Raw genomic sequence first — 24,071 nt, forward strand, 5'->3', positions numbered from 1 at the left:
GAATAAGTATTTGAATGAGAATTATACTTTGGAGGAGAGCATTTTCCTTTTCCTATGTTTAAGGTGACTTCATTGGACCTCACATTACAATGAGAGCCAATTACACTTACCATCCCTAAGTTACCCACAATAGGAATGAGTTAGACTAGGCTGTTGTTTTGGTTTCTGTTTATTTTATTTGAATTCAGTCTCTTGACAGAAGCTACCTCTTGAATATTAGTAATTAGTAATAATACTGATTCTGCATTGAGACTTTAAGAGATTGGGAACAATATTCATTTATAAAATTCTAGATATCTCACTTTGACATGTAAAAGTACTATGTATATGACAAAGAATATTTTGTGTATAGTAATTTATAATTTTCAAAGCACTTTTACAGAAGCTGTATGAGATGGAGAGGCTCGGGCCCAATGCTGATCAATGAAGAGCTGAACTTCAAATGCAAATCTTTAAAATATAAGCTTTTTCTACCATGCCACATTATACCATTCATCTATAGGTTCTGAAGTTACTTTAGCTCTGGATTTAGCAGGATTTCCCAGAACCATATTAAATCTTTTTATTTTTATTTTTTAATCAGACAAAATGCTGACCAGAGGAGAGAGATTGGATGGTTTTGGACTGTTACTGAAGAAAGTAATGGCTATACTCATTCAGAGGTTCCACCACACCCGCAGGAACTGGAAAGGTTTCATAGCTCAGGTTATTCTCCCCATCATCTTTGTAACCACTGCCATGGGCCTTGGCACGCTAAGAAGTTCCAGCAACAGCTATCCGGAGATCCAGATCTCCCCATCTCTTTACGGTACCTCTGAACAGACAGCCTTCTATGTGTAAGTTTCTTCCCTTTAACTAAAACAACATCTCCAAATACCTCCAGAGGTACATTGTGCCTGTGAATGCCATGTAGTGCTAAAGAATAAAGAACTTAGTAGCCACAGTACCTGATCCTGCCAAAGGAATACACAGTTTGATTTATTGCAGCATGATACTTCTGTCACCAACAAACAACGTTTTAAGAATTTTTGTGTTTGTCTAAAAATAAAGTTATAGTACATCTTTATTTTTAATTATGAGACTTTAATCAGGAAAGCCAGGTTAGGTATGGCTTCCCAATCTGTTGTAATATATAGCCAATAGCTTTTTATTGAATATTGAATAGCAGCATCAGAATTCTGTATAATATAATGTTATATATACAGTAGGTGTTCACTAAATGCATGTGACAAATAATAAGGCAGCCAAATAGAGACATGTGCTTATTTTTTTGGTGACCATTTTTTTTTCTGAGTCTGAGTCTTTCTTAGATTTTTAAAAGAGCAGTCCTATAGACAGCATATTTCATTTCTTCAAATTATTTATGAGCATGAGTTTCATATGGGAGACTAGTGGAAGAATCATGAATTTGTTTCTATCCTTTAATATTACAGAAATTCTCACCCAAGCACAGAAGAACTGGTCTCAGCAATGTGGAGCTTCCCTGGAATTGACAACATGTGTTTGAATATCAGTGATCCGTAAGTGGTTCTTGTTTTGTTTTTTTTTTCCAACATTCCAGTTGTGTGTGTGCATGTGTATGTGTGTGTGTATGTATGTGGGGGAGTGTGGTTAAGTGAGTGTGTGTGATTAGGCTGGAGGAGGTCAGCACCCTCATTGAACTCTATCTTTAACAGATTTTATCTATCTCCTTTAGTTCATTCCATGGTTATGCTGTACTGTAATAATAAAGAGGTGCTTTATAACTTGTAAGGTTCGTTTGTGTACATGTTTTCATTTAACAGTCACAACCACCCTGTGAATTATTAATCTCATTTTTAAGATGAAGAAACTGACGCTCATGTGGACTAAGGTACTTGTCTAAAGAAATCTAGAAAGTAGGTTGTGTAGCTAAAGCTGAGACCCACATCTTCCGAGCTCAATCCCTGTGCTTTTGCACTACATAGTGTTGCTTATTGAAACTTCCAGGATAGTGCATGACACATGGAAACCTGACATCTGTGCATTATTTTGCTAAAGTATCCCCTTCCCTTCAGAAGAGAGGATGAAAAGAGAAAAGAAAATAAAGGGGTCCAGGGCTTCCCTGGTGGCGCAGTGGTTGAGAGTCCGCCTGCCGATGCAGGGGACGCGGGTTTGTGCCCCAGTCTGGGAAGATCCCATGTGCCGCGGAGCGGCTGGGCCCGTGAGGCCATGGCCGCTGAGCCTGTGTGTCCGGAGCCTGTGCTCCGCAACGAGAGAGGCCACAGCAGTGAGAGGCCCACGTACCACATACACAAAAAAATAATAAAGAAAATAAAGGGGTCCAAAAAGTTCCATCCTGCCACATTAAGACAATTCAATGAGCTTTGGTCTCTTCACTGTTTAATCTTTAAGTGCTCTCCCTCAATCTCCCATAAAATGTCAAATCACTTGGAAATGGTAGTGCCATGTATATTCAAGTTATGAAAAATCAGTAAACTGAACTTAGGCCTATACACCTGAATTTAATACCAAATACTCACTTATGTGCTCATACATAAACATGTGAATGTACACATACCTCACTTCAATATCATTTTTACTTGCAGATGGTGTTTAAAGAAAGACAGTCTGGGAAAATGGAACAGCAGTGGAGAACCTATCACTAATTTTGGTGTTTGCTCCTGCTCAGAAAATATCCAGGTAAGATGGAATTCGCTTTCAGTGAAGTAGAAAAAAGAAAAGAATAAATATCAAAGCTTGAAAAATCTATCTAGATTACCAGAGAGTTGGTATAATTTCATTGTATGGAGGCTAGTAGCTCAGCGATGTCAACCTGGGCAGCTGAAAAACACTGAACTTCAGGTCACTGTTTAAAATCCATCTCAGGACAAACTTCCTGAGGTAGGTAATTCTATGACAGTCTTTGTGGAAACTGACAGAAAATGAGTTTTTGGTCTTAGTTCAGTAGTAACCAGAAAGCTCTGTGTTTCACATAACTGTCATATTTGAAAACACAGTGAGACTGCTACTATAGTGGTCATCTGGGAAGTTAGTAATGTGTGAGTCCAGAACAGAACTCTGTATCTCTCCAAGCAGCACCTCCAGGATGCAAGAAAAATCCATGTCCTGAAGGAAACATTAAAGATTCTCCAACCAACACCCTGTCTATATTCTATAAATACACAACTTAGTTTTCTAGGCCTATCAATTCAATAAACTTTAAGGAAAACAAATTCACTGGGGAAATTAAAGATTGTTGAAGAAAAGAGGTAACTATTAGTTTCTGAGAGTCACTATGTTGTCAACTTACCTCCCAATAGGGGAGGCATCTAGCAATATTTTCTTCAAAGTGACATATGATTACGTCCTAAACTGTCTTGGTACACTATTTTAAAATAAAGATGTTTTCAGGAAATGCAGCCTATTTTTGTGGTCTCACGTAAGACGGTTACTAACAATAAAAGCTGGGATCAAGCAAGCTTTTTTTGAAATCCTTGCATATGTAAATATTATTCTTACCCAGTACTCAAAGCATTTTCTAATCCCTCACCTAACCTAGCTAATTTCTGAAATCCTTCATGTATTTTCTTTAGTTCACAGTAAAAGTCTACTAACTTAGTATTTAAAATTGGAATCTAGATAAATTTTATTAATTAAAAAAACCCAGTAGATTAAAATTTTTTCAACCTTATATTCCATTGATGGGAATCCAGATTTGTATAAACAGCTTTTAAAAGAATTGACAGTGTCTACTAATGCTGAAGTTATACATACCCTATGGACTCAGCAATTCCACTCCTGTTATATACCCATCAGAAATGTGAATAAATTCATCAAGAGATATATACTGGAATATTCATAGCAATACCATTTGTAATAGCCACCCAAATTCCCAGCAACCGTAGAGTAGATAAATCAAATGTAATCGATTTCCACAATGAAATTCTATATACAGCAAGATGAGAATGATCTACACTACACACATAATATTCTCAGAAACAAATGATGAGTGAAAAAAGCCAAATACGAGAGAGTACATATGATACAATTCCATTTATATAAAATATAGAAACGGGAAAAACTCTTCTGTGCTGGTTACTTTGGGAGTGGTAGGATTGGAAGGAAGCATGATGAGGGGGCTTCTGGGGTAATAGCATTGTTCTGTTTTCTGATCCAGTTGCTGGTTCAAGGGTGTGTTCAGTTTGTCAAAATTCATCAAGCAGTATCTTTATAATATGTGTGCTTTTCTGTATGTATAAGTCAATAAAAAGTTACAGCTAAAAGTTAAGTTGCATACATAAGGATATCTCTGTTTATGAAACCAGTGGCATTATAGAATGTGATCTTCAAGTTGATACAACTTGATGCAAGGTGAAATTCAGCCTTCATTTTTTAGAGCAACCTACAACATTATGCTCTTGATACACATGTGGTGCTAGCCTCAGGCTCTGGAACACCATGTGAAAGATGGAAGGAAAAACTGGCAGAGTGCTAGGCTTTTCCCAAACTAAAGTTCATGGCAGTGAGGCATGGGACACTTCAATGAAAAGTTAGTAGTCAGGAAGTGCAGAAAGCTATGAACACATAAATAAGTGGTTTAAACTAAGCTCTGAGATTAGTTAATAGTAATGTACCAAGACACTTAATTTTGACAAATGTATGATGGTAATGTAAGATGCTAACAGTGGGGGAAACTGGGTGAAAGGCATGCAGGGACTCTCTGTACTGTCTTTGCAACTTGTATATGTATAAGTGACATCTATATACATATATATAAGACATATATATATAAAGATTGGATTTGGATATGGGAAAAATTGGGTTCTGACACCTAGGTTGGTACCTTAAAACTAATATAACACAAACTTTTTGTCCACTGCTGTTCATCCCTGAGAACTTATGTCTGTTAATGTTATCTTTTCAATTTGGGGCAAACATTTTTCTCTTCCCTGTGAATTATTGAGGGAATTTTGAGTCATCTTAACGTTGAATGTTATTCTCCAAACATATCAAGCTTGTCAGTACAGTGAAAGAAATATTGAACATTAGTTAACTTGTGTTCTTTTTTGGCTTTAAGCAAGTCCTAAACACATGTATATTCTCTGTATAAATAATAAATGTTTGTTCTGATTTTTTGGCATAGGCAAGATGACTTCCTTTTCAAAGCTCTTTAGAGGCAGAGGACACTCTTATCACACTCTACCAGTTGCACTAATAGACAAATCATAAGACTGAAGCTCCTTGACATTGTCTATTTAATTTGTACATCATTGTCCAAAGAGAACTTTTTTTAACCTTATTTTTCAGGAATGTCCTAAATTTAACTATTCTCCACCTCATAGAAGAACTTATTCTTCCCAAGTAATTTATAACCTCACTGACCACCACTTGGAAAACTATCTTATATCAACTGCCAATAAGTTTATACAAAAAAGGTAAAAATACTCTGTTTATAACATGTTTAATTTAGAATATCATGCTTTCTAATTTTAATAGTAACTGTCTTTTGAATTTGTGAACAATAAATGCAAGTTTCTATTGATTATTTATATGGGTAAATTCTGTTTTATCTAAACAGCCTTACATATTAAAATTTAAGTAAATTAATTTAATGACTCTAAATTAAGATTTATTTGAGCACATTGAAAAGCATTGTTTTAGGCCTCAAAAATGTATTGTTAAATGTGTACATATTTTTTTCTCGAAGTGAAAGTGAAGTTGTTGACTAGATTGTGCCAACTTGCAGAATTTTAAGGTGTGGCTTTTGGTGACAGTTGTCCTTAGTTCCAATATGAATATCTCAAAACTTGGAGTATGATATCTGCATGTGAATAAAATGTCTTTTTGTATAGCAAAGCCAGAGGCATGTTCCTAAGCCACCTGAACATTTGCCATAGATATAAGCATGGCAGGCTTACATTTGAAGTGACATGGATGGACCTGGAAGACACTATGCCAAGTGAAATACTAGACAAACATAGCATGGTTTCACTTATATATGAAATCCAAAATAGTCAGATTCATAGAAGCAGAGAGTAGAGTTGTGGGTTCTAGGGTCTGGGGGGAAGGGCAAAACAGGGAGATGTTGGTCAAGGGGTACAAAGTTTCAGTAATACAAGGTGAATACGTTCTGGAGGTCTAAGTCCAGCAATGTGACTATAGTTAAGAATACTGTATTGTTACTTGAAATTTGTTAAGAGGGTAGACCTGAAGAATTCTCAACACATACATATAAGAAAATGGTAACTATGTGAGATATGGATGTGTTAATTAGCTTGATTGTGGGGATGATTTCACAAGGTGTACATATATCAAAGCATTTGTATGCCTTAAGTATATACACTTTTTATTTGTCAGTTATGTCTTAATAAAGCTGCGGGGGAAAGTTGGTAAGTACACATGAATATGCATGTAAATATTTTCAACAAAAAGAGGTTTATTATAAATAAACCATTCCAAAACCTACTTCTTAAAAGAAGTGAAGAATGTGCTATAGTGTTCTTTCCATGTCAAAAATATAGCTGTATAGCATCACATTTAGGATAACAGTTGCAAGAAAATTATTTTAGTGTAACTACACCATTATTTATCTAACCCAGTCTTAATTTGGTGGATATTTAAACTAATCTGTCCTTAAAATTACTATTTGAATTTTTTTAATCCACTTTTTATTTTTAAGAGTCCATGAACTTCTAGCTATAATGTATGCTTTAGACTAAAATATGATAAAAGAAATCGATAAAACTGTAAAACATTTGTCAGACAGTATTTATTTCATACTGTAAATGTGTTCCTGATGGAAAGAAAAAAAATGAGCTCTTAAACATTTTAGATCTATTTATGAATATTTTCTCCATTAAAATAATTTTCCTGTATAGATATGGAGGTTGGAGTTTTGGACTGCCTTTGACTACAGACCTTCGTTTTGATATAACAACAGTTCCTGCTAATAGAACACTTGCCAAGGTAAATTGTGATCTTTCTTTTGGGATGTCATACAAATGAGAATGTGAACTTGAAATGTTCAAGCATTTTCATGAGGTAAAAACAAAACATGGGTCAGTAGATTTGAAAAGCACTTTGGAATAATGCATACACCATAATACAGTGGTTCCAGTCCTGTGTATTTATCCTAGGGAAACGTGTACACACAAGTACCTGGATACATATACAAAAATGTGCATGGCAATATTTCTCATATTAGCCGAGAAAACAACCCCAAATGTCCATACACAGTAGAATAAATAAATAAATTGTTATATACTCATTTAACAGAACTTTCAGCCATGGAAATGAATGAACTCATTTCCATACAACAAGCAGGCTAACTCTTCCAAACATTATTAGTAAGCAAAAGAAAAAACAAAAAGGAATACACAACTATAATTGCATTTATCATAAACTTTGAGAGTAGGCAAAACAACCATATTGTCTAGGGGAGAGAGAGAGCACATTGTGATTTGGAAGGACACAGAGTGTCAGGGAGATGTTCTGGATGCTGGCAGTTTTTGTTTCTCAACCTGAGTGATGGGTATACTCCCTTTATAATTTTTTGTTAAACTATACATTAATGTTTTATGCACTTTTCCTTGTATATGTGTCATATGTGTTTAGCTTTGCTTTTTAAAGAACATGGAAACTTAGAATTTGGTGGATATAAATAATCCTGTTGACTTTTTTTCTTCTAGACTGTACCTATGCTTTGAATTTGAAACAAGCTAGAGTCACAGAATCAGACACATATGATTACACATATGATCACAAGTAGTCTTTAAATTTTAAATTGTTCTTCACATATTTCTCATTTGGTAGTAAGAGATATATACAACCTTGGGGGAAGTGAAGAAAATAATATTCATTTAGTGACTGTTGTAAACCAAGAACTAGTATCACCTTTTATACAAACTACCTACACATCCTCACAACATCCCTAAGAGATAGATATTATTGAGTCTATTTTAGCTGGGTTTTATAAGGTCATATAGAAAGTAAATAGTAGTACTAGGAACTTGAATGTCCACCCCCACCCCCAGCCCCGCTTTGTTCCTTTTCTCCCTCTCTCCACACATAGAGTAAGGGAGTTCTAATATTAAATAATTTCTCTCTAAATCAGATTTGTAATTTTGAATTACCAACTGGCTTTCTTGAATTGAGGTATACCAGTATTTTAAATCCCTCTGCTTTTGACATAGCAGATGAACTAACTCACTTTCTTGTGTGTTACAACTAGGAATAGAAAGTTAGTGGGGGTATTTCAAGGTTATCAATCTTGTTGCTAAGGGCACAATGCTTGTATTTGTATTTAATTTCTTTCTACAGCCTGGCCTATATGCCAGTTACTTTTTAATTATTATTATTATTATCATTATTACTGAGAGACAGAATGCCCTAGTTCTAGTTCCAGAATCACTACAGTCCAGTCACAGAAATGAAGATAATAATGATGCCTTCTGTTTATTTCAAGCTTTACCTTTAGAGAAGGTCTAGCTAGAATAACTAGTAACTTGGTGCTCTCACGCAGGGAAAAAAAATTGTTTTCCCAATCTCTGCCCATCTCTAGGTTGGAAACTTAGAGTTCTGTGGTCAACACTGGTGGATGGTTCATAATCTGTCAAGATGAAATAAGTTACTGGGAAATTGGTGCCCTTACTTTAAATATAAATTATATAGGCTGTAAGATGTAAAGACTGCCTGATTTATTTGAACACCATACTGATCTTGCCTTCTTTCGGAATTTTAACAGGTGTGGTATGATCCAGAAGGCTATCACTCCCTTCCAGCTTACCTCAACAGCTTGAATAATTTCCTCCTGCGAGCTAGCATGTCAAAAGACGATGCTGCCCGACATGGTAAAGTTACTTACTTAGAAGTTTCTTGTATTGCAACTTTTGCTACTGTCCATACGAAAATGTGCACTAGATGCCATTTCCTCCGAGTGGCAGCTATTTTATGGTATTTAAATCACAGATCTTTAAAAGGAGTTTGGAAGTAGTAACTACCACCAGATGGAACATTCTGGATAATCCCCTTAACTTCAGGTTAACTTAGTTTCCTCATTTATCAAGTCAGGATAATAATGCTGACTTCACACTTATTTCTGCTCTCACACCTAGTAGTTATATCTCATAGGAAAATATTTTATAACTATTTACTTGTACATAGGCTAAAAAATAAAATAATAATGTCAGTAAATATTGTACACAAATCTAAATGTGAAAACAAAACTTTTAAACTAAGAAGTTCTAGCAGAAAAGAAGTGCTACCATTAACTGAGTACTTACCGTAATGACACATGCTTTGTATAAAATATTGCTAATCCTTAGCTCCCTCTCAGGATGAGTATTATTGTTTCCTACTGCTATTTCTCTGGGAATCAGAAGTGCCTGGCTCCTGCCTCTTCATTTTCCTAATACTTCTCTATACTCAGCAAGGTCTACTTTAGTGGGGTTTCCCAAGAAGCTTCCACATAGTTTTTAAAAAGGCTTTGGAATTTGAAAGAGACTTACTTGTTTTCTAATTCAATTACTCTTCATCAGACCATTCCATCTTCTTAAGCCTTGCTTAAATTATTTTCCCATACTGATCCCCAAAAATAATAATAATAAAGATGGAGAAAATAGAGTAAAATATTTGCTGGCCAACAGTTTCTACCCTAATAAATAGGCTAACAGACTATTAAAAAAAAAAGAAATGCCGTTGTCTACTTTTCTTTCATTTCCCTACTGTTGGCCATAATAGCATGTGCTGCATGTTCTGGTGATTGTAGAAGTAAACTGTAGAGTCACATACTTATTCTAGGAACAGAATCTTTCAGAGTCTTCGTTTAAGAGAAAACAATGTTTTTCCCCAACTGCTTTCGCATTTTCGTAGCAGCAGGAACCCTGAAGAAAATAACAAGATTGATAGATAGTCCTTAGACCTAGAGCATCAATAAAGTGTGGAGTCAAAAGTGGTAAATTAAGTTAAATGATGACTAAAGCCAGGTGGGTCTGGTGTAACCTGGTTTGAAACACTACTGAACACTTGACTTTCAGTAGGATGTCTTATTGAGAGCAAAGGACATTTGTTGCCATGACGGATAATGAAAGTATAAGAACCATAGAAATGACTAGGGGGAAATGTTGCAAAGGTATGTAGGTAAGAAAAAGAGACAATGACACTTTTGAAGGATCAGCTTTTGAAACCTATATTCAGGTTTCATTTATCATTAGTGTTCTTTACCAAGATGAAAGCAGTCTGAATCACTCTGGATCCCAGCAGGCTTGTTGTGGCCCCTACAACTGTATTTTTAAGTTATATAGTCTAAAGAATTAAGAATTCTGGAACATAAGCTTCATATTGACCCAAAAAGGAAATGTTTTTAATTTAAAAATAAGGCTTAGCTTGAGTTATATAGAGATTAGTAGTAGTGTGTCTTCTATTTTTTATTAACTTTTCTCATATAGGCTTATGAAAGTGGTAGCTTTCCACCTTCTCTGGAAGGAGTTTGTTTTCTTTCAGAAAAGAAATCCATGTCACCTTAAAATGCTTTTATTGTTTTGTAATGCATGTATGGGATCTGCCATGATAATGTCTTTAAAAATCAGCTCAAATATTCTCCTGCCACCTCCCCCTACTACACTAGCTGTTTTAAGGCACCTTTGTTGGATTCTACATGAATTGAGATTTTGTTTTAACTGTAAAATTGATTCTCTTTGAATTTTAACATGCTAATAAAAATCTTTTAATTAGCTTTCCTTTGCAATGTCATTATCTGTTATATTCATGTGGTTCCCTCTAGTGGTTAATTTAACATGAAAGTTCTGTTCTTTCTTCCCCTAGAATACAGATTTACTTGTGTTCACTAACAAATGCTACACAACCAGGCTCTTTTCCAAAAATATTGACACATTGTTCCCTCCACCCTAATGTTTATTCTTATTACATTACTAGCATTGGTCAATGGGAAGTTACTCATTTTAGGTTTACAAATGTAGAAATAACAGAAAATGTGTTCTTTTTAATGTGTATTATATGGGGGAAATAATTGAAATTTTAAGATTTTATTCGAGTCAATAAGCATTCATTGACTAATCACTGTACTTAAGACATTATGCTGGATGCTGTAGAACCCACAGAAAAGATTGTGATATAGATTCCAAACCCTAATATATGTACTTGATGTTTCTGCTAAAGATCTGTAAAAAAAAATTGGTTTAGCAGCATTTTTCATATTGGAGTAAATGTATTTGTAAAGATTCCTCTGGTGAAATAGAGTATTTCTTGATTCTGAAATACAGATCAGGACTAAGAGAAATGTTTTCCCCTTGCCTATGTTATAATCCAGCAACAAGGTTTAAGTAGGGCCCAAAGAAAATTGAATCTCAGTAAAAAGAGAGCCCGTTAATTTACACAAAAGATAAGAGAAGTGCATTCCCTCAATGATGTGATTAAAATTATAGGTCAAATTGATTATTGTTGCTGGTAGTTTCTTTGTTTTGACTTAACTATATATTATATTTTTTCTTCAATATATACCAATTGCAGATTTCAACCTCAAAATACGTCACACTCTACTTAATAAAAATTATAAATTTAAGTTAATGGAAATAATGTAACTTTAGAATAATCTATAATATTTGGGTGCTATTAAAGGGCCTTAATATCCTAATATAATGAACGTATACTATGTGAGCAGTAGTGAGAAAGTTCTTGTTCAGCTTATGACTTTATAGGAAAAAGTACTTAAGGGATATCCTCATTCCTACCCTTACTGTTCTTTTCCAAAGTTACTCAGACAGTATAGGCTTTGCCTTCACACCGTGGCCCTTTGCGAAACTTGTCAGCCCATTTTGACTCTGGCTAACCAGCGTCCTGTAAGGAAAGGGAGGAAAGAACCTTGCTTACACTTATACTCAGAAAGTATAACCAACCCTTGGAGATACAAATAGTTTAGGACTGCATTGGAATTAAGTGACTACTTTTCTGGAGCCAGCTAGTTTCTCTGAATCGTTTTGGATCTTTATGTCTCAGTGAAAATCCCTCCAGAGTGTCTGAAGCTCCCAAGCTCCACTCTTGGTAGAGTTCTAGAACAATAGGCACCTCAGAAGCAGTAAAGGAGGAGAAGGGATCCTCTCAGGCTACAGTATTTCCCTACGACAGCCAATAGCACACGGAAGAGGGATGGGGGTGGGAAATGTCTGTTCTTTAGGAGATCCTCATATGATTGGTCTCCCTTTGAGGTGCTTCTTTAAATGTCATGCATTTCTAAAGTGCTACTGAATATAAACATCCATATTACCAGATGGAGAGAAGAAACTGGAAAACAATGACTTAAATGTAGTAGAGGGGAAACATGCTATATAAGAAGTATAAATTCTTGCCCCTTCCCACAAAATTCCATGCACAGTGTGAAAAACTGTTTCGGGCTTTGTGTGTGTGTGTGTGTGAGTACCATCAATTGTATGGCATTGATGAGATTGGCAGGGGGTGGGGGCATCATTTTCCTTTAAAAGAATATCCCCAAAGTAAAATTCTTTAAGTGGGAAGCAGCCACACAGCACAAGGAGATCAGCTCGGTGCTTTGTGACCACCTAGAGGAGTGGGATAGGGAGGGTGGGAGGCAGACGCAAGAGAGAGGAGATATGGAGATATATGTATATGTATAGCTGACTCACTTTGTTATACAGCAGAAACTAACACACCATTGTAAAGCAATTATACTCCAATAAAGATGTTTAAAAATAAATAAATAAATAAATATTGTTACTTCTTTTTTAAATTTTTTTTTTAAATAAATTTATTTATTTATTTTTGGCTGTGTTGGGTCTTTGTTTCTGTGCAAGGGCTTTCTCTAGTTGCGGCGAGCAGGGGCCACTCTTCATCGTGGTGCGCGGGCCTCTCACTGCCGCGGCCTGTCTTGTTGCGGAGGACAGGCTACAGACGTGCAGGCTCAGTAGTTGTGGCTCACAGGCGTAGTTGCTCTGTGGCATGTGGGATCTTCCCATACCAGCCCCCTAAAATTTTTATTGGAGTATAGTTGATTTTGTTGTGTTAGTTTCAGTGGTACAGCACAGTGAATCAGTTATACATATACATATAACCACTCTCTCATTTTTTTTTTTAGATTCTTTTCCCATATAGGCCATTACAGAGTATTGAGTAGAGTTCCCTGTGCTGTACAGCAGGTTCTTATTAGTTGTCTATTTTATATATAGTAGTGTGCATAAAAATTGGTGTTCCCAATTAACTGAATACCTACTAATGAAAAGAACCATCTCTTCTTTAAGGTATCATCCTGTATAGCCATCCTTATCCAGGAGTGCCAGACCAAGAACAAGCCACGTAAGCAGACATATATGGCATGACTCTTTTCTCCTTGGCTTATTGAGCCTTTGTATAAAGTGCTATAATTGGAAATCACAGTTGTTTCTGAATGAATGTCAATCTAGAAGAGCTGGTACTATAAGTCACTCACTGGGATAAAAGGAGGTTTCTGAAAGTGTGTAGAGTGAGGTTGCCAAGTAGAGCTTGTTGACTGTAGATTCACAGAATCTCCTGCTTTTGTAAGTCAAGTGCATAAGTGTTTCATCATTTCAACTTCCCTGCATGGCATTTAAGTACGATTTCTATGCTCAAGAGCTATATCTCTTGCATACACCCTGTAACCCTTGTTGACTGAGGTTTTTCCATCAAATATCCCTAGTCAATTCAGATGCACTCAAGCTACATTTATCCCAGGGTCACAGCCAAGTCATGTAGAAGATATTATCTGGCTGCCTTGCAAGAAGACTTATTTGTGTCACAGCCAACTCTTGCACTGTTTTGTTGATGGCTTTAGCCATGAATCTTTCTGAAATGAAAAGAATTCCCAAAACTTATGTGTGCTCTCCTCTCCCTATTGCTCGATGTAGAATGAGCAGCTTAATCGATATTTTAGTGGCCCTCTCCATCCTGCTGGGCTACTCTGTCACCACTGCCAGCTTTGTCACCTATGTTGTACGGGAGCATCAGACCAAAGCCAAGCAGCTGCAGCACATTTCAGGCATTGGTGTCACATGCTACTGGGTAACAAACTTCATTTATGACATGGTGAGTAACTTGTGTCTTTGCAAGAAAGACAGGACCCATTTGGGTAGAAGACAGTTTTATATTTGAGATTTATTTGCCCTGGTTTGTTCATATTGTTACCACAAAGACAATAAATTAAGAAAAAATTGCATCAGGCTTATATTCATCCAGTGGTTGGAAGAAAGAGAAATCCACCTGCCTTGCCCTTACCTCTGTGGTCTGAGGACCTTCTATATCAGATTCCCCAGGACATTTGTTAGAATCCAGATTGCTGGTCCTCACTCCAGACTTAAGAGGTCCATATCTTGGGAGTGGAGCATGGAGAATGTGCATTTTTAACAACCACTCCCCCAAGTTATTTTAAGCACATCGAAGTTTGAGAACAACTACTGTGGAGAAATGGAAACTTAGGAGCGGAATAGCCTTGCCCAGTGGTACCACATAAGCAAGCTTATAAAAATTTAATCAACTAATAGTGAAAAATTTGAAGTAGTAGCCTCTGCTGAATAACACATTAGAGATTAGTAGGGAAAATAAAGGGTGAATTTAATTGATAGCTCTCTTATTTGCCTAAAATGGTCCCAAATTCAGATGGTTTTTCTTGACGCCAAATGTGTCAGTATGGCCAAAAGCTCAGGATGGGTATGTGTTTGCCGGGTGATTATGGTGAAATTGTCATCGGCTTGCAGGGTTGGAGAGTAATTAACTGCCTGTCCGTTTGGTTTTAATGCTGTATCCAGTGAGGTCTGAAATGCGATTGTTGTAGAAGTCAAATGTAAAAAAAAATGGTAATGATTCCTCTGGACTTAATAGGAGCTTTAATATGTCAAGAAGCTTAAACTACACACTTCTGTGAAGGGCTACTTACGACTTAGATTCTGGTTCTCATTCCAATTTTAGGAGATTTTTCTCCCTAATTAAATTCCCATCTCTTTCATTGTGTATATCTTGCTACAAACCCTCAGCATTTACTATTTCTGCTTGCCGATGAAACACTGAATTCTTTGTTCATATCCTTGTGATTCCAAGAATGTGTGGTACCCACTGCCCTGCTGTTTTGCACAGAGTGGCTCACACTGATAACCAAGCCTTAGAAATCAACCATCTGAGAGAGTTCCAGCATTCAAAATGAAATCAATACTTTGAGGGCTGAATCAAATACAAAGATACCTGGCTGTCTTATCTTTCTCACTGAACCTTTGTCACCAAATAATCCCAAGTCTCAAAGCCTGGAGGGAGGAGCACCAGGGACTCTGAGTATCTCTATAAAGATGGAGACTGGCTTGACCTCATATTGCGGAGACAAATTCTAGAGTGAAATCAATGTAAAATGAACTGAATGTTACAAGCAACAAGAACATAGATAAAACTTCATTTCTTCAAGTGTTTCTAGTTCAGTTTGTTACAGTTTTAAACTAGATGGGCTATTGATTTTTTTTTAATATTTGCCATGTATTAAACATAGTTTTACATATTCCCATAGGCCTTCTATTTGGTGCCTGTAGCATTTTCAATTGGTGTCATTGCAATTTTCAAGTTACCTGCCTTCTACAGTGGAAACAACCTAAGCGCTGTATCTCTCCTACTTCTGTTGTTTGGGTAAGCAGTGAAAGAATTAACAGAATTAAATGATCCTAGATACAAACAGGACCTAAATCTCATTAGCTAATTTACAATTGTCTTGGGGTTTCATTAGCCATGAGTAATGATTAACAATACATTACACCTGCTAGTCCATAGTTTGTAAAGTGTAATACTTGTGAAAATTAATGTTGTTGTTGTTAATAGAATACCTATCATTAATGAGCACTTACTGGGTGCTGACTGTCACACTTAACAATTTACATATGTAATTTAATTTACGTAAAAATGGAGGCCTTAGAATCATCAGAAAAATGTGTATACATGAATGAATTTATGTATTAACAAGTTGTGAGTATATATAAATATATAAGGCATTAAAAAGTAAATATATTCATGTATATTTATTTTTATTTTTATCGATGCCTAAGAACACACATAATATTGTTTCTGAATTAGGGTAATTAATACAGGTAATACAGTTTGATATAACTAATACTTATCGTAGCAGTTCTTTCTGCCCTGAATGAATGGGTAGTAACCATTTAGTTAGCAATTGCAGCTGATGAAGGATCTCTCTGTCTCTAGTTCTACTTCATTACCCCAAAGGTTGCTCAAGTATTTGCTCAAAACAGGGCATGCAGCTTCTAAGCATACTCTCTCTGCTTAGCTAGCCGACAATGTTGTTTTTTTCTCAACTTTAAATTATAAGATATATCTATTAAACTCACATTTCTGAGCCAAAAAAAATGTCTTGCCTGGGTGGGGTAACACCACCTCTAGGAAAAATTAATTTGTAATTGTAATGACTACTCAAGATTCCTTAAAAGACCTTTACTGTCATTTAAAAAGTGTGCTTCACTTTTTTTTTTTTTTGGCTGTTGTTAAAAAGAGGGATAAAAGAGAGATCTAACTACAAGCCTTGACAACTGATCTCTAATGTTTATTTTCACTTTGGAACACTATCGAAGTTATTTATTTAGTAAAAGAATAATTACAGCATGACTTTAATTCTTAGTGTTATTAACATAAAGGTATGCCACATTTTCTTGGATGTACTTGCTGGCTGGGCTCTTCCATGAAACAGGAGTGGCTTTCATCACTTATGTCTGCATCAACCTTTTTCTTGGCATCAATTCCATTGTTTCCCTGTCGGTGGTGTACTTCCTTTCCAAGGAAAAGCCTAATGATACGGTAAGGTCCTTTATTAGTCTGCTAAACTTCAGTTATTGGATCAAATGCTTCAACATGTTCCAAGGTGGAAAGATTTTCTGTATTTTGCATTCTCCAAATAGAATAGGGGAATTTCATTTGATTCTATTCAATATAGTAGAGGGGAAACTATGGTGTTTTAAAATTCTTTTTATGTTCCATCTAGGTTAATGTCTATGATTATATTTATGCAGTGTCAAAACTATTGACATTTGATGGGGCTTGAGTAGGTAAATGGAGATACATTCAGTCAGATACCTTGTATGGCACTACAAAAATCATGCAACCAATCGGTCAGCTAAACTTTTTACTCATTTAACAAATTGTTATGGTATGGTAGGGACAAGGACAATGGCCTAGTTATATGACTATGGGTTAAGATTCATTTGAACATCCATAGAGAAAAAACCTGATTCATTCCCTTTCAGTCATGTATTGGAGTCTACTTCATTGCAAGCATCACTTTCCATTCAGAGCTAACAGTCATGATTGGTGACAAGGGAAGCCCTACCAGTGCTGGGCAATTGAATGGAAAAGAATAGAAAGAAAATGAAGTGAGGAATAGACAAGCACACTCAGTGCTGGACAACTGAATGGAAAAGAATAGAAAGAAAATGAAGTGAAGAATAGAGAAGCACACTCCAGGAGGAAGAAGAAAATTCATGAGGTGCAAGTGGTTGGTCCCAAGTGTGAATAACATGAAAATGAGCCATTTGCTCCTCGTTGAGATAGGTTGTCTCTCCTTCCATATATTTTACCATTTTACTCCCTCTTCTAGTAGGAATTACCTTAGGTTCTGAAACTTTACTGTACTAAATCCCTCCTTTACTCAGGCACCTACCCATAGATACTCTATCAGACCCTAGCACCCTGGCTGTTACTACATTCCTAGGACCTAAAGCAGGTATAGAAGTGATTCTGCCCCCAGGGTTTGGCCTGACACCTTAGACCATCTCAAATATATATATATATATATATATATATATATATATATATATATATATATATATATATATAAAATCCTTTTGGGCTTGTATTTTAGTAATAAATCTCCACCATTTGGTTATAGTAAATGTTTATATGTAAATTCAGTATGCATGTGAAATAATTGCCAATCTAGATAAGCTTCTCAGGTTTCAATATTTATCTACATCTAGTTTCAATTTTTTGTCAATTTGTTGGAAGGCTAACACTGAGCTTTATTTTTATTTGTTTTATTTCAGACTTTAGAACTTATTTCTGAAACCCTCAAGCGCATTTTCCTGATTTTCCCGCAGTTCTGTTTTGGCTATGGTTTGATTGAACTTTCTCAACAACAGTCGGTCCTAGACTTCTTAAAAGCATATGGAGTGGAGTATCCAAATGAAACCTTTGAGATGGATAAACTAGGTGCAATGTTTGTGGCTTTGGTTTCTCAAGGAACCATGTTCTTTTTCTTGCGACTTTTAATCAATGAGTGGCTAATAAATAAACTCAGGTAAATACAATGAAAACAGTGTTTGACATCCATGACAAAACTCAATTCAAAATATTCAGAGAGGGGTCAGTAGTCTAAGCTTTTCAATTAGTAATATGGAAATGTTTTGCTCAAAAAACTTTTAAAAATTGTAGCATAATTCACAATCTATTTAATTCAGTAAATAGTTAGCAAACCTTACTGTGGCTGTGCAAGTATTGTAAAGTGAGGGAGTAAAATTAAATAAGCACAATTGTTAGCCTCCAAGAGATCAAGATTCAGTGGTAGAGAGAAAATATGTACATAAACAAAAGATGTAGTCTTTGAGTTGTGTTTGGAAAGATAGAAAGTAGAAGTGGGGAAAGAGAATTGAGTATGTAGAATATTAGCAATGGATTTGGGAAAAGAAGATTGAGTAAAGTGAGAAGAAAATAATAAATAAAAATACACATACCATTGACCCAACAATTCTACTTCTAGGAATTTTTCCAATAGATGTGCTAACACATATGCAGAATTGTGTATGTATAAAGTTATTCATCATAGCAAAAGAATTCCTAATAGCAAAAGAATGAAAACAACCTAAATGTCCTTCATTTGGGAGCTGGTTAAATGAATTATATGTATAATTTATCAATGAAACACTATGCAGCCATTAGAAAGAATGCAGTTCCCTATGTAATGTTTGGGATTACTTCTAATATTTATTAAGTGAGAAATGCAAGTTCAGAACTATAAATGAAGTATACTACAATTTGAGTTTTAAAAAAGGAATATATATTACTTATGCATACATATGCATAGATTATTTCTAATTATGAGTGCCTCTGTTTAAAAAAAACTGTATATGGTTAAAGGAGACTTACTTTTCACTAAATATTCTTCAGTACCATTTTAATTTTAATACATGAAGTGCATGTATCACCTATTGAAAAATAATATTTAAGTTAATAATAGTGAAAGGAAAGACAAGAGCAAAGATAGAAAAACCTTGAGGCATATTTGAGAAATGAATAATACAATTTGACTAGAGCATAGACTAAATGTAATGAAAGAGTAGGAGCTAAAGCATGGGGTTGGAAAATTATGGAGTCTACTGATTGGTTAAAAAGCTATAGCTTGGACTTTATTCAAGAAACAAATAGTAGCACATTAAAGGTTTTTGAACAGACACCAACAGGATCAAATGGTGCTTTAGGAGCTGTGATTTTTGTGGAGACAGTGCATACTGTAAGGGAAGAGTCAGAGATGCTGGACCAGTTTGAGGTTCTTGGATAAATCTGTGTGAAAAAAAAAATGAAACCCTGTGATGGTAATAGAAAAAGACAGAAAATTATAGATGACTGTCTGTTATAAGGCATTTCCAGTGCTAAGAGTCTGACTGTGTGAGTGGATTTTGGAATGGGGATGTTTTCAAAGAAAACATCACAATTGGAATCTCTGGGGATATCATTAAAAGAAACAGGGGACATTGGGAGGAAGACCTGAATTGATTTGTTGGTTTGGTTTGCTTTGGTATTCATTAGGCAAGATACTGAAGTGGGTTTGATATTTCGTGAGTTTTCAGGACTGATAACCTTAATATATTGACTAGATCCTAGGTAAGACATTCACAATAAAAAGACTGTAGACTAACATTCATATTGTGATGACAAAAGAAGAAATAGAGAGGATTTTAAAAAGGTGATCATTGATCATGGGCTTGTAAAGTGTTGTCTTACTAATGACTCTAGTCTCTCTGTTAGGCAGTAACTTTCAAACCCAAACTAATTTCCTTGTTACTGAAATTAAGATTCTCACTTTTAATAGTGGATCTGTAAGCATTTAAGTCATGGAAAGCAAAAGCTGCTTCCCAAATATTATAACAAATATTGTAAAGAGCATCCATACTAATTTTTAAGTTATTTGAGTACCATAATGCATAAAAAATTTAAAAGAAACCTAGTATGTGATAGCACACTTTTAATGAAGTGAAAACTTATTAAAATATGTCAAAACTGAGTGGTACCATTTCAGAGTCATTGATGCAGAATCATTGGGCCCATTTTTTAGAGTCTTCTTCAAAAAATTTCATTCTTCACCTGTTATTGAGACAATAGTTGAAGATGAAGATGTGTGGGCTGAGAGGTTTAGAGTTGAGAATGGTGCAAATGAATATGACCTGGTCCAACTCCATCGTCTTACAAAGACCTACCACCTTATCCACAAAAAGATTATAGCTGTAAACAACATCAGCATTGGGATACCTGCTGGGGAGGTAAGGAACAGTGTTTTGTTTCTAGCTATCCTTTGTATTGACATGGTAAGTGACAAAAATCTTTATCTTTCCTTAATTTTTGTCTAGAAATATGAAAGTCAACCTCTGAATATTTTGACGGATTCTATATATGTAATTTACATGTGTCTATGTGTTACTTACCCTGTAAGTCTTCATTTTGGCAGGGAGGACTCACTACACACCAAGTCCTGAGCCCCCTCCCAAGTTACTACCCTCCCTGAGTGGACTTTCAGCCAAGAAGTCTCTGCCAGGTGCTCTTTTCAACTCTTAGTTTCCAGGCCTCTTCAAAAAACAGCATAGGGCTTCCCTGGTGGCGCAGTGGTTGAGAGTCCGCCTGCCGATGCAGGGGACACGGGTTCGTGCCCCGGTCCGGGAGGATCCCACATGCCGCGGAGTGGCTGGGCCCGTGATCCATGGCCGCTGAGCCTGTGCGTCCAGAGCCTGTGCTCTGCAACGGGAGAAGCCACAGCAGTGAGAGCCCGTGTACCGCAAAAAAAAAAAAAAAAAAAAAAAAACGGAATAAAGAAATCAGTTGTCAGAAGTGAGGTACTAGAACTGCATTCATATTCATATTCTTACTGTTTCACAGAAGCAACAGTAAGACAGCTTTGAAAGGAGGAGAAGAATGTGGACACTTTTCCCTTTTTGCCGAGCCTGACTGCAAACTCAGTGCATCAGGTTTATTCTACCACATAAAGAGATTATCGCTTCAGTAGCTTATTCAGTAAAGTTGTGATTCTGTGTGAATAATTTGAAATCTATAAATATAATTACTTTGTCAGGTTAGCATATCTGACTTGGGTATCCTATCATGTCACACAGTGGTGTGCTATAATATAATATGTAAAACAAGTCCTATGTATATGTAAAATGTTCAGATGATTAAAGGAAAAAAGATACTTAAGTACCTAATTGTTTTAAAAGAGAAAGTTTTATCCAGTGCCAACAAAGCACTGCAATATCCATGAGTAATTCGAGTGATTTATTTTTCTTGGTAATTTATTTCACCCAAGGAGAAGAAGAAAAGAGATATAATGGTACCATGTCTTTGTTTTGAATTAAAGTTTACATCTTTTTTTTTTTTTCTCCCTCAAACCAGTGCTTTGGCCTTCTTGGGGTGAATGGAGCAGGAAAGACCACCATCTTCAAGATGCTGACTGGAGACATAATTCCTACAGGTGGAAACATTCTGATCAGAAATAAGATTGGGTATGAAAACAAATGCTTCAAATTACTGAACACAACATAATTAAATGAGAAAAATAATTAAAATGAACTCCTTATGTTATTTTGTGGTTGTATTATTAAATCCTTAGAGGAAAAACAGCTACTCGAGTGGAAATTTTTAAACCTTTAAGTATGACTATGATGGTGGGATTGTTTTTACCTCTTTTTTCCAGACTCACCAATCACCATGACCCAAATAGAGCTACCTTCCCAACATCTGAGGACTAAGAGGGAAACATCTTCTGAAAGTCATTTGTGTTTTTGATTCTTTCAATTCAGGTCTCTGGCTCACGTTGACTCTGACAGCTCATTAATTGGCTACTGTCCTCAGGAAGATGCTTTGGATGACCTGGTAACCGTGGAAGAACATTTGTATTTCTATGCTAGGATACATGGAATTCCAGAAAAAGATATTAAAGAAGTGAGTATAAGTGTGAAAAACTAGTTCATTTGAAAACCATTATTATTTCTGCTTCCCACACACCCACCCTCGAGACCAAGTTGACATCTGGAAAATTATGACATTTCTCTCCTGACAGTGATAATTGAGGCAGTATTAGCGTGATTGTGTATATCATAAATGAACCTATGAACTCGACTTTAGAAACATCTTGGCCCATGTTTGTTCAGTTGTCTTTTAAAAACTATCAAATAAAGAATGACATTTGCCTTAGACTCTGGGTTGAGCCATGTTTGGTGATGCCTGTATATCCTTTAGTGTTCAGATAAGTACTGAAATATGGAATTACCTACAAAATGCCCAAGTAAAATAGAATAGCTTCCAATTTGATTTTTTATATTTTTTTTATTTTTTATTTTTTTGGCTGCATTGAGTCTTCTTTGCTGGGTGCAGGCTTTCTCTAGTTGTGGTGAGCAGGGGCTATTCTTCGTTGTGGTGCACAGGCTTCTCATTGCAGTGGCTTCTCTTGTTGTGGAGCATGGGCTCTAGGCGCGCGGGCTTCAGTAGTTGCAGCACCTGGGATCAGTAGTTGTGATGCGTGGGCCCTAGAGTTCAGGCTCAGTAGTTGTGGCGCACAGGCTTAGTTGCTCCGTGTTATGTGGGATCTTCCCAGACCAGGGCTCGAACCCGTGTCCCCTGCATTGGCAGGAGGATTCTTAACCACTGTGCCACCAGGGAAGTTCCTGAACTATTAATGTTTAAGTGGACCTTTGAAAATAAACTAAAATTTATGTTGAATTTAAATGTTTTAATTTTTTCGGGAATGTATTTCTTCATTATAAAACTTTCTTTTCACAAGTAGCTCTTTTCCCATTTAATGCTTTAAGGGTTTTGGCAAGAGAAAATCAACTTAAGTCCTCTTTTCCACCCACAGACTGTTCATAAACTCCTTAGGAGGCTTCACCTGCTGCCCTACAAGGACAAAACTACCTCTATGTGTAGTTACGGCACAAAAAGAAAATTATCCACTGCACTGGCCTTGATAGGGAAACCTTCCATACTGTTGCTGGTAAGAGAATCATTGTGAAAAAGGCTGCTACCTAATTAGAACCACATATCCAATAGTGTGTGTAACAGTTCATTATCATTATTGCAATAAACATTTACTGAGGTCTCACTATATGCTAGTTATTTTGTAAAACACTTTACATATATTGTCTCACTAAGGGAATTCATATCAGATAATTTGTTGCCACAAAAATATGCCCTCAAAAATGTTTTTGTCTGAAGCTATGGCTCAGTCGGTTTCAGAGGAAACATGGGAATAGGAAGTAGCTGAAACAAAGTTAGGATATTTAAATGAGTAAGTAAAATTATGACAGAATTTGATTCCCAGTTATTGAAGAAATCAGTTCTATTAGTAACTGATCAGGTGAACTAACACATTTTCCAACTTCTACAAAAAAGGAAATACACATTTGAGGACAACATGCTGTGCTAGAATGTTATTTCCTTGTTGCTTAAAAATATGAGTTACCTAGCTTGAGATGCAATCTTGACAATATGCCATTCTACTTTATCTGAATTTTTTGGAGGCAAGAAATACATGTCATGTTTATATTTTGATTAAGAGCTGAAAAATTAAATTGATCACCTGGAAATACAAATTACACTAGGAGTGACATAGCATTCTGCTCCCCAGGCCAAACGCTGTGAAAAGTGTTTATTTCAGAGAAATAAGCTTGCCCTTATTTTGGAAGATCCCCTTCATTCAAGGACTTCCAAACTCCAAAAGAGGCTTAACTATATGCAATAAAATCACCAGTTATAAATCATCATGTTATTCCAGAGATTAAGTAATATAGAGGATCAAATCATTTAAACTGCCCAGATAGTGTAATGCACAA

At 35.9% G+C, this 24,071-nt stretch overlaps 1 protein-coding gene across 1 annotated transcript in view; it reads left to right on the plus strand.

Annotated features, from left to right (window-relative positions):
- The window catches only part of ABCA12 (ATP binding cassette subfamily A member 12), a 180,220-nt gene that overhangs the window by 144,435 nt on the left and 11,714 nt on the right, over positions 1–24,071 (plus strand). Inside the window, exons 35-49 of the mRNA XM_060106255.1 lie at positions 584–836; positions 1,434–1,520; positions 2,568–2,661; positions 5,269–5,396; positions 6,840–6,927; positions 8,705–8,810; positions 13,230–13,284; positions 13,854–14,031; positions 15,494–15,609; positions 16,626–16,785; positions 18,027–18,280; positions 20,312–20,516; positions 21,637–21,746; positions 22,044–22,185; positions 23,099–23,233. Of these exons, the coding sequence (XP_059962238.1) occupies positions 584–836; positions 1,434–1,520; positions 2,568–2,661; positions 5,269–5,396; positions 6,840–6,927; positions 8,705–8,810; positions 13,230–13,284; positions 13,854–14,031; positions 15,494–15,609; positions 16,626–16,785; positions 18,027–18,280; positions 20,312–20,516; positions 21,637–21,746; positions 22,044–22,185; positions 23,099–23,233 (2,111 nt within the window). The remainder of the gene's footprint in view (positions 1–583; positions 837–1,433; positions 1,521–2,567; positions 2,662–5,268; positions 5,397–6,839; positions 6,928–8,704; positions 8,811–13,229; positions 13,285–13,853; positions 14,032–15,493; positions 15,610–16,625; positions 16,786–18,026; positions 18,281–20,311; positions 20,517–21,636; positions 21,747–22,043; positions 22,186–23,098; positions 23,234–24,071) is intronic.

The sequence above is a fragment of the Mesoplodon densirostris genome, chromosome 8 (genome assembly GCF_025265405.1).
Source record: "Mesoplodon densirostris isolate mMesDen1 chromosome 8, mMesDen1 primary haplotype, whole genome shotgun sequence".
Classification (NCBI taxonomy): domain Eukaryota; kingdom Metazoa; phylum Chordata; class Mammalia; order Artiodactyla; family Ziphiidae; genus Mesoplodon; species Mesoplodon densirostris.